The sequence below is a fragment of the Rhinoraja longicauda genome, chromosome 5 (assembly GCF_053455715.1).
Source record: "Rhinoraja longicauda isolate Sanriku21f chromosome 5, sRhiLon1.1, whole genome shotgun sequence".
Taxonomy (NCBI): Eukaryota; Metazoa; Chordata; class Chondrichthyes; order Rajiformes; family Arhynchobatidae; genus Rhinoraja; species Rhinoraja longicauda.
The window spans coordinates 50547688-50561100 of NC_135957.1; the positions used below are offsets into that span (position 1 = coordinate 50547688).

At 43.2% G+C, this 13413-nt stretch overlaps 1 protein-coding gene across 3 annotated transcripts in view; it reads right to left on the reverse strand.

Moving 5' to 3' along the window:
• Nucleotides 1–13413, reverse strand: part of moxd1 (monooxygenase, DBH-like 1) — a 107940-nt gene that overhangs the window by 49495 nt on the left and 45032 nt on the right. The window contains exon 1 of one of the 3 annotated variants that reach the window (XM_078400158.1): nt 1646–2163. The exons of the other annotated variants lie outside the window; for them this stretch is intronic. Within the exon in view, the coding sequence (XP_078256284.1) occupies nt 1646–1936 (291 nt within the window). The 5' untranslated portion in view covers nt 1937–2163. Of the gene's footprint in view, nt 1–1645; nt 2164–13413 lie in introns of those variants that run through there. 3 annotated transcript variants of the gene reach the window in all.

Consider the following 13413-nt stretch of genomic DNA (forward strand, 5'->3'; position numbering starts at 1 on the left):
CCCAAGTTCAAAAGTTGAGCATTGCGAATAACTTAAGCTAGAAAAGTGTGGATTTTGTTTTCCTTGTTTTGAATCCTCAGTTATTGCTGATGAATGTAGTTGGTACATCCTTCTCAATCATAAAATGGTAATTTCACACCATCTGGTTGCGTGCCCTAAAGACATTAAACTCTGGGAAGCAAAGAGAGGGGAATAATAGACATCACGTGATCTTTATTAAGCAAATGGAAACTGGCACTGCTGTGATAGGTCATGCTGCCAATTTGTCCTCAAGCTCCCACAAACATGTGAAAATAACAAAATTAATTGTTTATGATAGTTGAGTGATAAATATTGGCCAGGTCAATGGGGATAACTCTCAAAGCAGTGCCAACAGACTTTTTACATCCAGCTAGAGCGCAGGCAAGTCCACATTTTAACATCTGCTCTAGAATATAGTACCTCCATAAAACATCCCCGGTCAGTCCAGCACAGGGAGGACTGCCTGGATTATTTTGGTTACACGCATATACACACACACACAAAGTATTATGCTGAACTTTCTTACTCAGAGGCTAGAGTGCTACTAGCTGATCTAACCTCCCTTTCTAAACAACAGGAATCTAATCAGGTTGGCTTCACTCATTTCACACTTTTGATATTCAACAGAGTGCGCCATAATCGGGATTCAAACATATTCAAGAGTTGAAAAAAGTGCGAGTCACCAGAAACAGCATATGCTGGAATCTTGAGCAAAAACGCAAAGTGTTTTGGAGGTTACGCACTATCTGGGGAGGGAATGGACGTGGTGTTGTTCAAGTTGGGACTCTTCGCCAGATAGATTGTTGGGGGGGGGGGGATAAGGCTGGTAAAGAGAGGTGGGAACAGGGCAAAGCCTGGCAAGTGATAGATGGACACAGGTGGAGAAGGATTGATGGCAGGTGGACAGATGATCCTTGAGCAGTTTATAACCCAAAGGTATGACCATTGACTTCTCCAACTTCAACTAATACTCTTCCTTTCTCTTCCATGCCCCTAAATCACACCCTGGTTCAGTCCCATTTCACCCACCTTTCCCCTCCATTGTACAATCTCCTATCCCCATTTCCTTTTCATTCCAATTCCCTGTACCCCACCCCGGTTTATATTCCACCCCCCTCTTCTCTTTATCTGCCACATTTTGTCTCCTTTTCACGTGTAGCGGTTGCCACTTTATCCACCCACCTGCTAATGAAACCCGCTCGCCCATATCCACCTATCACTTGCCAATCTTAGACCCGGGCTCGTCTTTTTCCAACTTCCCACCCCACCCCGTCCCAATCAGTCTGAATAAGTGTCTCGTCACCCATTCCTTCCCTGCGGAGATGCTGCCTGAGTTACTCCAGCATTTTGCGTCTATCTTCAGTCTGAGTAAGGGTCTGTGCCGAAACCTGTCCCCTGTCTATCTCCTCCCCAGATGCTGCTTGACCTTCTGAGTTCCTTCAGCCCGCAGTGTTTTGCAGTAGTTGGAAACACCCAACCTGCCTAATTTTCTGGCAAGCAGATCACCTGGATTAGAAGCTCCGTGGGGAAATGCCTACACGTCGAACTCATGTGTTCTCCATGAGCCGCGGGAACGTGTCAGCACCTGCCCACGTTGCCTTGGACTGACTGGCACACTCCTTACCTTGAGATAAGGGCGACCATGAGCGACTCCTCCAATGATCATGTCAGACCGAACCATGGACCCCGTTGGAGAGATCCCAAGTCCGACGTAGCCCCTGGTTTCCACTTCCACCTCGAAGGTGATCCTGGCGGCGTGGTGGTCCCACCGGAGGTGGTATTTGCCGTTTGCATCCAGCACGGCGTGGTGTCTGTAGGTTGGGCGCGGCCAGGTGTCGGGGGCTGCAGCCGCGCCCGGGACCAGCAGTGGCAGCAGCCCGGCCACCAAAACCAGGCACCAGAGGCAACTCTGCATCGCGACACTGGCTTGTCCCTCACTCACCCCCTCACACAAGCGAGGTTTCAAAGTACCTTCCCAGTCAGAAAGATAAAGTGTCCGCGCCTACGGTCAGTCCCCCAAAGCGACGGGCATCCTTTTTTTAGCCGACGTTTAACTCTTTTGCAGCAACAGCATGTGGACTCAGCTCGCACCGACGCGAATGCATGGACCCGCCTCTGTCCGGGCGGCGAGACGTCCGTCCGCCTGTCCGGCTCCTGTCTGAGTCTCCAGCCAGATGGAGGAGGAGGTGGGGGTGGGGGGGGAGTCCTGAAGTTGTCAAAACCCGTGCGTGACTAGAATCCAACTTGTCCCTCTTTCAGCTAGCCCGCCCGCACTGTGTGAGAGAAATACTTCGTCAGCTTCATGCCGCCGGGCAGTCGCGGGCATGCATGCTCGCTCTGTCACTTCTGTCAACCCGGCCCTGCTCCTGCACTTCCCAGCCATTCGGCTTTCGTTAGCAGGTTCAAAGCGTCATTGCATGCTTGCAGATAGAAGCTAAATAGTTAGGCGTTCCTTCAAACTCGCATCAGATGTAACTGAAAACACAACTCCTAGATACCAGAAAACAGGTAACCTATATTACATATTAATGCATAAGATAAACATTCACGCATTCATATTCCTAGATTTATTCATTTGCATTAATTATTATAAGTTACTGTCGTTATTGAACGTGGATAGAATAATATGGAGATTTCGTTTTTTAATTCCCTAGATATTCCAATAATTAGCATTTTCCTTCAAACACAAGCAAGATGTTTGTGAAATTCTTTGCCCCATTAAGACTAGTTTTTTTTTCTTCCCGAGGCTACTGAACCCATCGCATTCAGAATTCCCATTGATATTTGGAACAGCTTCTATGTGCACATAAACAATAACTTCTCTATGCGCCCGCAGCTGTTAGATGTGCAACTGAACAATTAGCTCCATGTGGCCCATTGTCTTTCTTCTCAAAGCCGGTGCGTCGCTTGCAGTATTTCAGTTCCCTTGATTTCAATATTCACAACTTTAAAGTTGCAGTGTTAGATTTTTTACTTCCCTGCAATATTCCATTAGCTATTTCCACTCCTCCTAACTTTAAATCTTTTTATTGAGACATTGCTTCCTGTAATGTAAGGAAGAATTAAAACTGAACTGATAGAGAAGTAAGAGTTTGCAATTTATTATCTATCTATGCAGTCTTGTAATGAATTCATCAGATCAATACTGGAATTAATAGATTAAATTAGGAGAGCACTCTATAAAATTAACTGATGAATTGATTTATGTGTTTGTGAAACAGTAGATAGAAAATGTTCCTCTGCTGGAACATGGACAGAAGATTAAAATTAGGATTTAGCCATTTAGAGTGGATGTTAGAAAAGGTTTCTTCACAAAAGATAGTAGAAATTTCATAACCAAATTCACTATAAAAGGCTCTTGGCACAAGGTCAAATAGAAAGTTACAAAATAAAATTGATAGATTATTAGTCAATGGTATGAGAATTATGGACCCAAACAGATGGATGAAATTCAGCCTTAATCAATTTTAATTGCAGCCTAGACTCCAGAAGATGGATTGCCTTCTCTACTACAGAAATGACAATGAACAGTTGAAAGGTCTGGAATGAATTGTAAAGTGTAGTTCATCTATGTGGATATTGGAAAGCATTTTCACACGAAAGAAGGAATAGCGGCTATGACTGAGGTTGATCCACAGAGTCACACAGTATGGAATCAGGCCCTTCAAGGCCAACTCATCTATGCCAACTAAGTACCCATTTAAGCTAGTTCCATTTGATTCAATGTGGGTCTGCCCTCCTTTGACCCATATCCCTCTAAACCTTTCTTTTCTCTGTATCCGTGCGATTTTCTTTTAAATTGTTATTATACCTGCCTCAACTACTTTGTCTGGCAGTTCAATCCAGGTACATACTTCACTCTGTGTAAGAAAAAAAAAGTTGCGCCTCAGGTTCCTATCATATCTTTCCCCTTATACTTTAAACTGACCGGCATTCTGACATCCTCCAACATTTCACAGAATGCCAGTAGGTCAACTCTCCAGTTCATGATTCCCCAACTCTGGGGAAAAAGACTGTGTGCATTCACCTTTTCCATGCCTCTCATGATTTCACACTTCAATAAGATCACCCCTCAGTCTCATGCACTCCAAGGAATAAAGTCCTAGTCTGTCCAACTTCTCCCTATAACTCAATCCCTTGAGTCCTAGCACCATTCTTGTAAATTTTTACTCTTTCCAATTTAATGGGATCTTTCCTAAATGCCATAAGATGAAAATCCGCATAAGATATGTAAATTGTCATAAAAACACAGAAGGCGAACCTTTGGCTCATTTGCTCCATGTCAGCTTCCAACAAAGCAATCCATGTGATCCCAATTCCTATTTTCTGATACACCTTAACATTATTATCTTTAACAAATGTGAACAAGCCCCCTTATTATGTATCGTTTTGCAACTGATCTGTGGGAAATGGTCATTTACAGGAGGAAAGTGACCTACGGACATTCTGTGCAATGTGAGAGGAAGATGGAACACCCGTCCGAGAGAATGTGCAAACTCTACATGGACACCAACAGAGGTCAGAATTAGTGCTACGAAATACCCGCAATAATCGTTGCACCACTGTGACCCCCTTCAGAAAGACCTTAGATTGTGTTCTACTTGACTGGAATGCAGGTTTTTCCAGCTTAATTTGGTTTTGATTTAATATAATATAATATAATATAATATTCATTCATTGTCATTGCAACGAGTACAACGAAATTAAAAAACAGCCAATCCTGACGGTGCGTACAAACATATATGCAATAAATGCAAAAACAAATAAATACATAAATACAATTAAATTAAGTACAAGATTTTTTAACGGTGTTGCCTAGTGCACAGGTAGTGTTCAGTTCTCGTATGGCCCTGGGGTAAAAACTGTTCTTAAGTCTGTTTGTTCGGGATTTGATTGACCTGAAACGTCGACCAGAGGGCAGATGAACAAACAGACGGTGGCCGGGGTGGGATGGATCTTTTATTATTTTGCCTGCTCTACTGAGGCAGCGCAGGCTGAACAGGTGCTCCAGGGAGGGCAGTGAGCAGCCGATGATTTTCTGGGCCGTCGTGATGACCCTCTGAAGGGCCTTCCTGTCCTTTTCTGAGCAGCTGGCATACCATGTGGTTATACAGTATGCCAGCACACTCTCGATGGAGCAGCGATAGAAGGACAACATGAGCTTCTCCTGCAGGTTGGTTTTCCTGAGGATCCTCAGGAAGTGGAGTCTCTGCTGTGCCTTCTTTACTGTGGTGATGGTGTTGGTAGACCAGGTGAGATCCTCTGCGATGTGCGTACCCAGGAACCTGAAAGCTGGTACCCTTTCCACGCAGACCCCATTGATGTAGAGTGGGTCGTAATCTCCACTGGTTTTTCTAAAGTCAATTATAAGTTCCTTTGTTTTGGAGGAGTTCAGGACCAGATTGTTCACTGAACACCATGCTGCCAGCCTTTGGATTTCATCCCTATAGGCTGTCTCATCTCCTTCTGAGATAAGTCCAACCACAGTCGTGTCATCCGCGAACTTGATGATGGTGTTGGTGGGATGGGTGGGGGCGCAGTCGTGAGTGTAGAGGGAGTAAAGGATGGGGCTCAACACACAGCCCTGTGGTGAGCCGGTGCTCAGTGTAATGGTGGAGGAGAGGTGAGGGCCTATTTTGACTGTCTGGGGGCGGTTGGTCAGGAAGTCCTTGATCCATTTGCAGATGGTTAGGGAAAATCCAAGGTCGGAAAGTTTGGTGACCAGTCTGCTCGGGATGACCGTGTTAAAGGCAGAGCTGAAGTCGAGAAAGAGCATCCTCACATAGCTCCCCTGGTGTTCAAGGTGGGTCAGTGCAGTGTGAAGAGCAGTGTCGATGGCATCCCCTGTAGACCTATTTGCTCTGTAGGCAAACTGGTATGGGTCGAAGGTGGGTGGGAGGCTGGCTTTGATGTGCTGCAGGACCAGTCTCTCGAAGATAAACCAAATAAGACTAGGACAATTATAAGTGCCCCGATTAGAATAATAAGAATAACATTCTAACAGTAAACAGTAGAATTGAAAGCTATAGTGTTAATTGTCAGTTTAGTTTTCATTCTTATGAAGTGATAATCCTGTGTCCATGATTGGCATATTTCGCCAAGCCAAGAGCAGACCCACCAGAAGTTCATTCCGAATGTTTGCCCATTTGCATCACAATTAACCAATGATCAAGTGAGTAAATGTGCAGTTGAAACTGGAGGAGGAACCGGTCCCTCATATTGGAAAATGAGCTACAATTCAAATACAAAATATTAACATGGAAACAGATTCTTCCTGCCTGCTAAGTGGTAATAGGGCCAGGATGCCAACTTTGGACTCCTGCACTGTGAAACATTTTTCAAACTACTTCCCGAGTGATGCAAAGAAGATTATGAGTTCTGCGTTTGGATTTAGTTTATTGTTACGTGTACCGAGGTACAGTGAAAAGTTTTTTGTTGCATGCTAACCAGTCAGTGGAAAGACATGGATGTTGTTCTGCCTGCTTGTGTTGAAGTAGAAGATGAGAGCAAAGAAGTGAAGAGCATTCAAATACAGAAGATCCTTCTCTCTAGAATGGAATAGCAAAGGATTTCTCAGAGGATCCTTAGAATTTCTGTGGATTCTAGAAGCAGGAATAACAGCAACACACTCTGAACAGGGGCAAGGTCATGCAAACTAATTTCTCTTTTCTGAGTCCCCATACATACCAAACAATGTCCTAACCTTAATTCATAGAAAGTATTAAAAAGGAATAATGTCAGTTTATTCAGGTGGCTTACACACATGGGTCACGCTGCTTCATTATAAACTACTCTGCTCCAATAGAAATTTAAATATGGTCAGTAATATTGTTGTTTCTTTACCCCCTCTTATCTTTCCTCATTCATCTCCTGTGTGTAGTTCCTCCAAACAGATCATCCTTCAGCCTGCATCACCACTGCTGGCATCAAATCTCTCTTGGTCTCTGAAGATATTCTCTTCATTCTTTCAATTTCCGCTCCCTGTAAGTTATAACCTGTTCAATTTCTACCATTTGGATGATATATCATTTATCTGAAACATTAACTCTGTTTATCTTTCCATCAATGCTGACAAATCTTTGGAATATTTTAACATTTTCTGTTGTTATTTCAGACAGGTGGTGGGTATATGGAACAAGCTGCCAGAGGAAGTAGTTGAGGCAGGTACTATACAGCATTTTAAATACATTTGGACACATATGGAAAGGAAAGGTCTAGAAGGATAAGGGTCAAATGCAGGCAGGTGGGACTTTACTTTACATCTATCAGAGTCCCTTCTCCAGGACTCAAAGGCAATGGTCTCCTTATACTGTTGGTTCCACACCACCAATAGTAACATTTCAATGCTCCAATTCATTCAGGCAGAGGAAAGTGTGACCTCATTGCACTAGAATAAAAAGAGGCACTTAATGCTCCTCTTCCTTGAGTTCCACACAAAGTATACAAGTCTACAGCAAGGTTGAGCTGTTGTTGAGAACACAGGGTCTAATTTAGTCAGTCAGCAATTGTCAAAGGATTTTTATTGACAGAAAAAGTATTACGTGAACAGTGTGCAGAGCTTACCTCTTGATTATTCAACCCAAGTCTAGCTTGTTAATTACTCTCTTTCACTCTCGTGATTGATACACAATGTATGCAGCCCTCCGTATCTTCTCTGGAGCAGCAGTTACAGTAATTGTGTTTCTTCTTTGACTTGATTTACAAACAACAGCAATCTGGGACTGGGAAACATCAGAATTAGAGTGATCATTAGATTTGATTATGTTTCTGTTGATAAAACCTATGTCACATTTTAACAGGGATGAATTTGCCAGAAAGAGGAAGGATTTGGAAGATTGATTTAGGGATACTATAATCTTTGAGGAGGTTGATCATTTGCACCATTTAGGTTAAACAAAGGTTGCAAAGCAAAACATTAATGGCAAAAACAAATATTCTGGAGTATTTTGCTGAGCATCAAGTACACATGGATAGGAATCGAGGCTAGGTTTATCAGAGAGAAATAACATCTACAACCAGAATGTGCAAAATAACAATGATAAAGAAGATTGTTAATAGCTGAATGGATATGGGGACAACTTTGTTACATAAAATAGCTGGAGTGCAATTAAGAATCACTTTGGGTCATTGGAAGATGATATAGGGTAGTTTTTGTGGTATAACGAAGTAGGATCAATGTATTAAATGTATATATTGCATTTACATTCACACCTTTAGTCGAAGTTGATATGCCATTAGTTACTGACATCACTGAAATTAAATCCTGAAGAGCAAAACAAAAAACATACAATGTTAGAAATAAGACTTAAAGCAAATTGGCCAATGAATAACATTAAGTATTACAGGAAATCTTACTTCATAGTTCCATACAAGGTTAAAAGGTCATTCTTTGAGAAAAAGTATTTTCCCACTTATTTCCCCAAAACATATTCTCTCTCATTTACCCATCAACTCCACACAGTTCATCCTCCCATTTACAGTAACTAATTAGCCTACCATCCACTTATACCTTATGCCCAAGATCCACAAGGACTGGACAAACCCACTATTTTAGGGTGCTCTCTACCACCAAACTTGGTTTTTTTCTACATGAACTACTTCCTTTCTCCCCTTCTCCAGTTGCACCCATTTAAAATACTCACCCTTTGGATGTACTCTGCCACTTCAACAATTTCCTGGTCTCAACTGGTTCATCTATACCATGGATGTACAATCTTTCTACAACTCCATCACAATTCAGCGGGATCTTCCTTGAGCCCAGCCAGTTCTCGTTCACCATCACATTCATTCACAAGACTAAACTCATCCTACATTGAGTAACTTCTTCTTTAAATCCACTCACGTTTTCCAGATCGAGGGTGCGGCATGGATACACGCAGAGGCCCAAGCCATACCTTTTCCTAGTAGATGTGGAATATGTGTCCTTGTTCCAGTTCTACACAGACCTCTTTCCTCAACTCTTCTTCCAGTACTTCAATGACTGAATTGGCGCTGCTTCCAGCACTCTGTAAGATTTGAGAAGTTTTCCCTCATTCTGCAATCAACACCAAACCAAAGAGCTGCAGTTTGGACATTTTAAACGGGAGACTGGGGCTGATAGCAGAGAAAGGCTGTGGTCAGTTTACCAAGGGATGTCACAATCTGTAGGTCCTAAGATGGCTGCAGGACCTCGTGACCAGCCACAAAAGTAAAAACCTTACAGCCCAGTCTCTAGGTTTCTGCAAAGCCACGGCCAGAACAATGGATGGGTATTGGCCATGCAGAAACCTGCGAAACCAGGTCGAAGTCCAGACACTGGGGCGCTGACATCAGCATACTCACAATGCCCCAAGCCGACCTACACAGTTAATCTCTTTAAGGGGGCACAATAGCCCATAAAAAACTACCTGGTAGGTGATGGGAAACCAGTTAAACCCATCACCTCGCAACGAAATACCAATTAACACCGTCTGGCCATCCCCGGTACCCCCGGACATAAGCGCAGATCAGAGAGAAAATTCATACATATCTTTTAAACAAAGAGATCCCAAGATCTGGCGGGAGATAGGACGGATCAGAATAGTATAACTGGCCACGACTTTTGGGTTTTAAACTCAAGTCAAACGGATGCAGGAGGAAGAAAAGACAGGCAAGAAGAAGCGAAGTGCAAGAGAGAGGAACCGGCAAGCAACTCGAGAAGAAATACTGCAAGAAAACCTGCAAGGAACGCAAGAAACGGAAGGAAGAAACTCAGGGGACAAGCACGACCCTCACGGAAAGCAGCAGAGAAGCAGCACGAACAGCCAGTAACCCCAGTAATAGCCCCATGGTGAGCATGTACCCCGATCCTGCATATCCTGGACATAGTTTAGTGTAGAGGGGAGGGTGGTTTGAATAAACGTGGGTGTGTACATGAATATGTGTTGGTCAATTTTGCGATGTGTCGTACGTTCCCCATCTTACAGCCAAGAAATGTCTAGTAGAACTGTGTCTAAGTATTCGTGTAGTGATGCATATGTCGTTTAGAACTGTGTCTAAGTATTCGTGTAGTTGTGCATATGTCTAATAGAACTGTGTATAAGTATTCATGGACAATAGTCCCAAGCGCTCAATAAAAGCCTTTTCCATTTAAACCCTGGTCTCCAAATCTGGTCTGGTTGAGTTTTTTCTGCACTATCAACGCTCCTGCATCTAAGTCCAGTGTCTAGAACCGTAAGGGGTGAGTGGGTCGAACCACTCACAGGGAACCAGTGTGCGAGGTCTGGTCGAGGGACCAGAGCAAGGCACGGGGACCTTAGGTCAGGCGAAAGCTCGGCGCAGAAAACCCCTTACAACTCATACACTGTTACACCTATTTCTACCCTGCTCTTACCTCACATTGTTCATTTCTGACATTTCATATTCTTTTCTGGATCTCTGCACCTCCATCTCAGAGATGGGCTCAAATCAAACATCCATTACAAACTACAACCTCTCACATCTACCTTGACCATACTTCCTCCACCCTACCTCCTGGCAGAATTCCACCCCACTCTCCCAGTTCCTCTCTCTCCCCACCACTGATGAGACATTCAGTGCAGGTTTGTCTGAAATGCTTTCCTTCTTCCTGAACCACAACTTCCAATGTGCCATAGCAGAGAGAGCCTTTATTGCCATCTCATCTATTTCCCCGCACCTCTACTCTCCTTCTCCTGGACAAAGCAAGGACAGTTCCCCTAATTACCTTATACCCCATCAGCCTCTGTATTCAACAGATCCTTTGCAATTTCTGCCAGCTCCAACAAGATTCAACCATGAGGTACATATTGTCTGTTTTCAAAGGGACCATCCTGCTTGCAATTCCCTGGTCCATTACTTCATCCCCACCAATTGGCATTTCCATCCAACCACAGGGGATGTAACACCTGTCCCTTCACCTCTTTCCTTGACAACATCCTGGAACCCAAACATTCTTGTCAGGCGAGTCAGCAATTCAGTTGCAATTTTCCAATCTAGTGCACTGCATTCAGTGTTTAGAAGTGGTCTCCTCTGTATCGGAGAAACCAAACATAGATTGAGTGACAGTTGTGTAGACCACCTGCATTTAGACCACATGACTGATTCTGAGCTCTGGTTGAATGGCACTTTAACTCCTCATCCAACTACCACTCTGACCTCTGTGACCCAATGCATGATTGAGGAATAACGCATCGTCTTTAAATTGGGCATGTTGCAGCCTTCCAGATTCAATTCATCAGCTTTATTGTCTTATCCACAAGTATGGTGAGGTACAAGTACAATGAAAATCTTGCTTGCCACAGTATCATTGGCATACAGATTTAGGCTGCACATGAAAAAATACATAAATTAGTCATAAATTCGGCTGCAAAAAAAGACATTTGTGTAAAGCAAAATTAGCAAAGAGAAAACAAACCCATGGCAGTGGAAGTGGTGGTCTATGGTGTTTCAATGCCAAGGTACAATTAGGATTATTTGGGTCAGTTCAGGAACCTGATACGGTAGTTGTAGGGGAGTAACTGTTCCTGAACCTGGTGTGTGCAACTTCAGGCTTTTGTACATCCAACCCAATGGTAGCAGCAAGAAGAGGGTTTTAACTGAATGGTGGGGTTCATTGATGATAGAGGTTTAGGTTTATTAATTATTGTTGGGTGTGCCAAGGTACAGTGAAAAGCTTAGTTTTGTATGCTATCCAAACAGATCAGCTATACCATACATAAAAGCAATCAAGTCAAACTCAAATACAATAGGTAGAGCAAAGGGGAAGGTACACAGTGTGTAATATAATTCTCAGCATTGTAGCGCATCGTTTTAGAAGCAGTGGTCATGTAGATGCTATCAATGGTGTACAGGGCTGAGGCACGTGTCAATGGTCAGTGAGGAGAAGATGATGTCACCAATCCATACCGATTGTGGTTGGCTGATGAGGAAGTCAAGAATGCAGTAGCAAACTGAGGCATAGTTGCCCAGGTGATGAATTGGGAGGGGGTGAATGCCAAGCTGTCATCAATGAACAGCAGTGTGATACATGTGTTCCATTGTCCAGATAATCCAGAGTGAACAGCCAGTGAGAATGTATCTACAGTTGACCTGTTGTGGCAATAGAAAAATAGAAGTAAATCAAGGTAATTTCTGAGGCAGGAGTTGATTCGCACTATTACCAACCTCCTGAAGCACTTCATTATGGTGGATGAAAAGTTATGCTCTGCAATAGCTCTCCTACCTCTGACATCATGTTCACTGGCCTAAAATTACCTGGATTCTCTCTACTTCCTTTCTTAAATAAAAGAACAACGTTAGCTATTCTCCAGTCCCCTGGTACCTCGGCTGTGGCTAGAGAAGATGCACAGGTCTTCGTCAAGGCTCATACAATCTCCTCTCTTGACTCGTTCAATAGACTGGGGATTTATCCACCTTAATGCTCTTCAAAAAACGTAATTGATTGGCCAGGTAGGCTAAGGAATGGTTAATGGAATTTAACACAGAGAAATGTGACGTGTTACATTTTGAGAAGTCTAACATGGGCAGGACCTACACAGTGAATGGTAGGGCTCTGTGGAGTAGAGGGATCTAGGAGTGCAGGAGCATGGTTCCTTGAAGGTGGAGTTGCAGGTATATAGGGTGGTCAAAAAGGCTTTTGGCATATTGGACTTCATCAGTCAGAGTATTGAGTATAAAAGTTGGGAGGTCATGTTGCAGTTGCATAAGACATTGGTGTGGCCGCATTTAGAGTATTGTGTTCAGTTCTGGATACTGTGTTATAGGAAAGATGTCAAGCTGGAAAGGGTACAGAGAAGATTTACAAGGATGTTGCCAGGACTAGAGGGCCTGAGCTACAGGAAGTTGAGTAGGATGTGACTATTCCTTGGAACGCAGGAGGATGAGGAGTGATCTTATAGGGGTGTATAAGATCATGAGATGAATAGATCAGGTAGAGTCACAGAGTATTTTGCCCAGAGTAAGTGAATTGAGGACCAGATGACATAGGTTTAAGGTGAAGGGGAAAACATTTAATAGGAATCCAGGGGTAATTTTTTCACACAGATGGTGGTGCGTGTATGGAACAAGTTGCCAGAGGAGGTAGTTGAGGCAGGGTCTATCCCAATGTTTAAGAAACAGCGAGAAGGTACATGGATATGACAGGTTTGGAGGGATAAATAAAGAAGCTATATTGAAAGGAAATTAATCTAGGTTAATGTAAAAGGTTGCTAAATGCATGTGAGTGGCCTGAAACTTAAAACATTGCCATTAAGTGTGAAAAGAAAGCCATTTCTGTGGTGTTAAATGAGGACTGGCTTATTTGGATTTACAAAGAGAATAGATAGCTTTTATTTTGCCTTTTCTTTTTGTGATTCTGAGCCAAATAAATATATTCCAAACAAGGTTGTAGTTCAAATTAGAACATTTTCAAGTGGG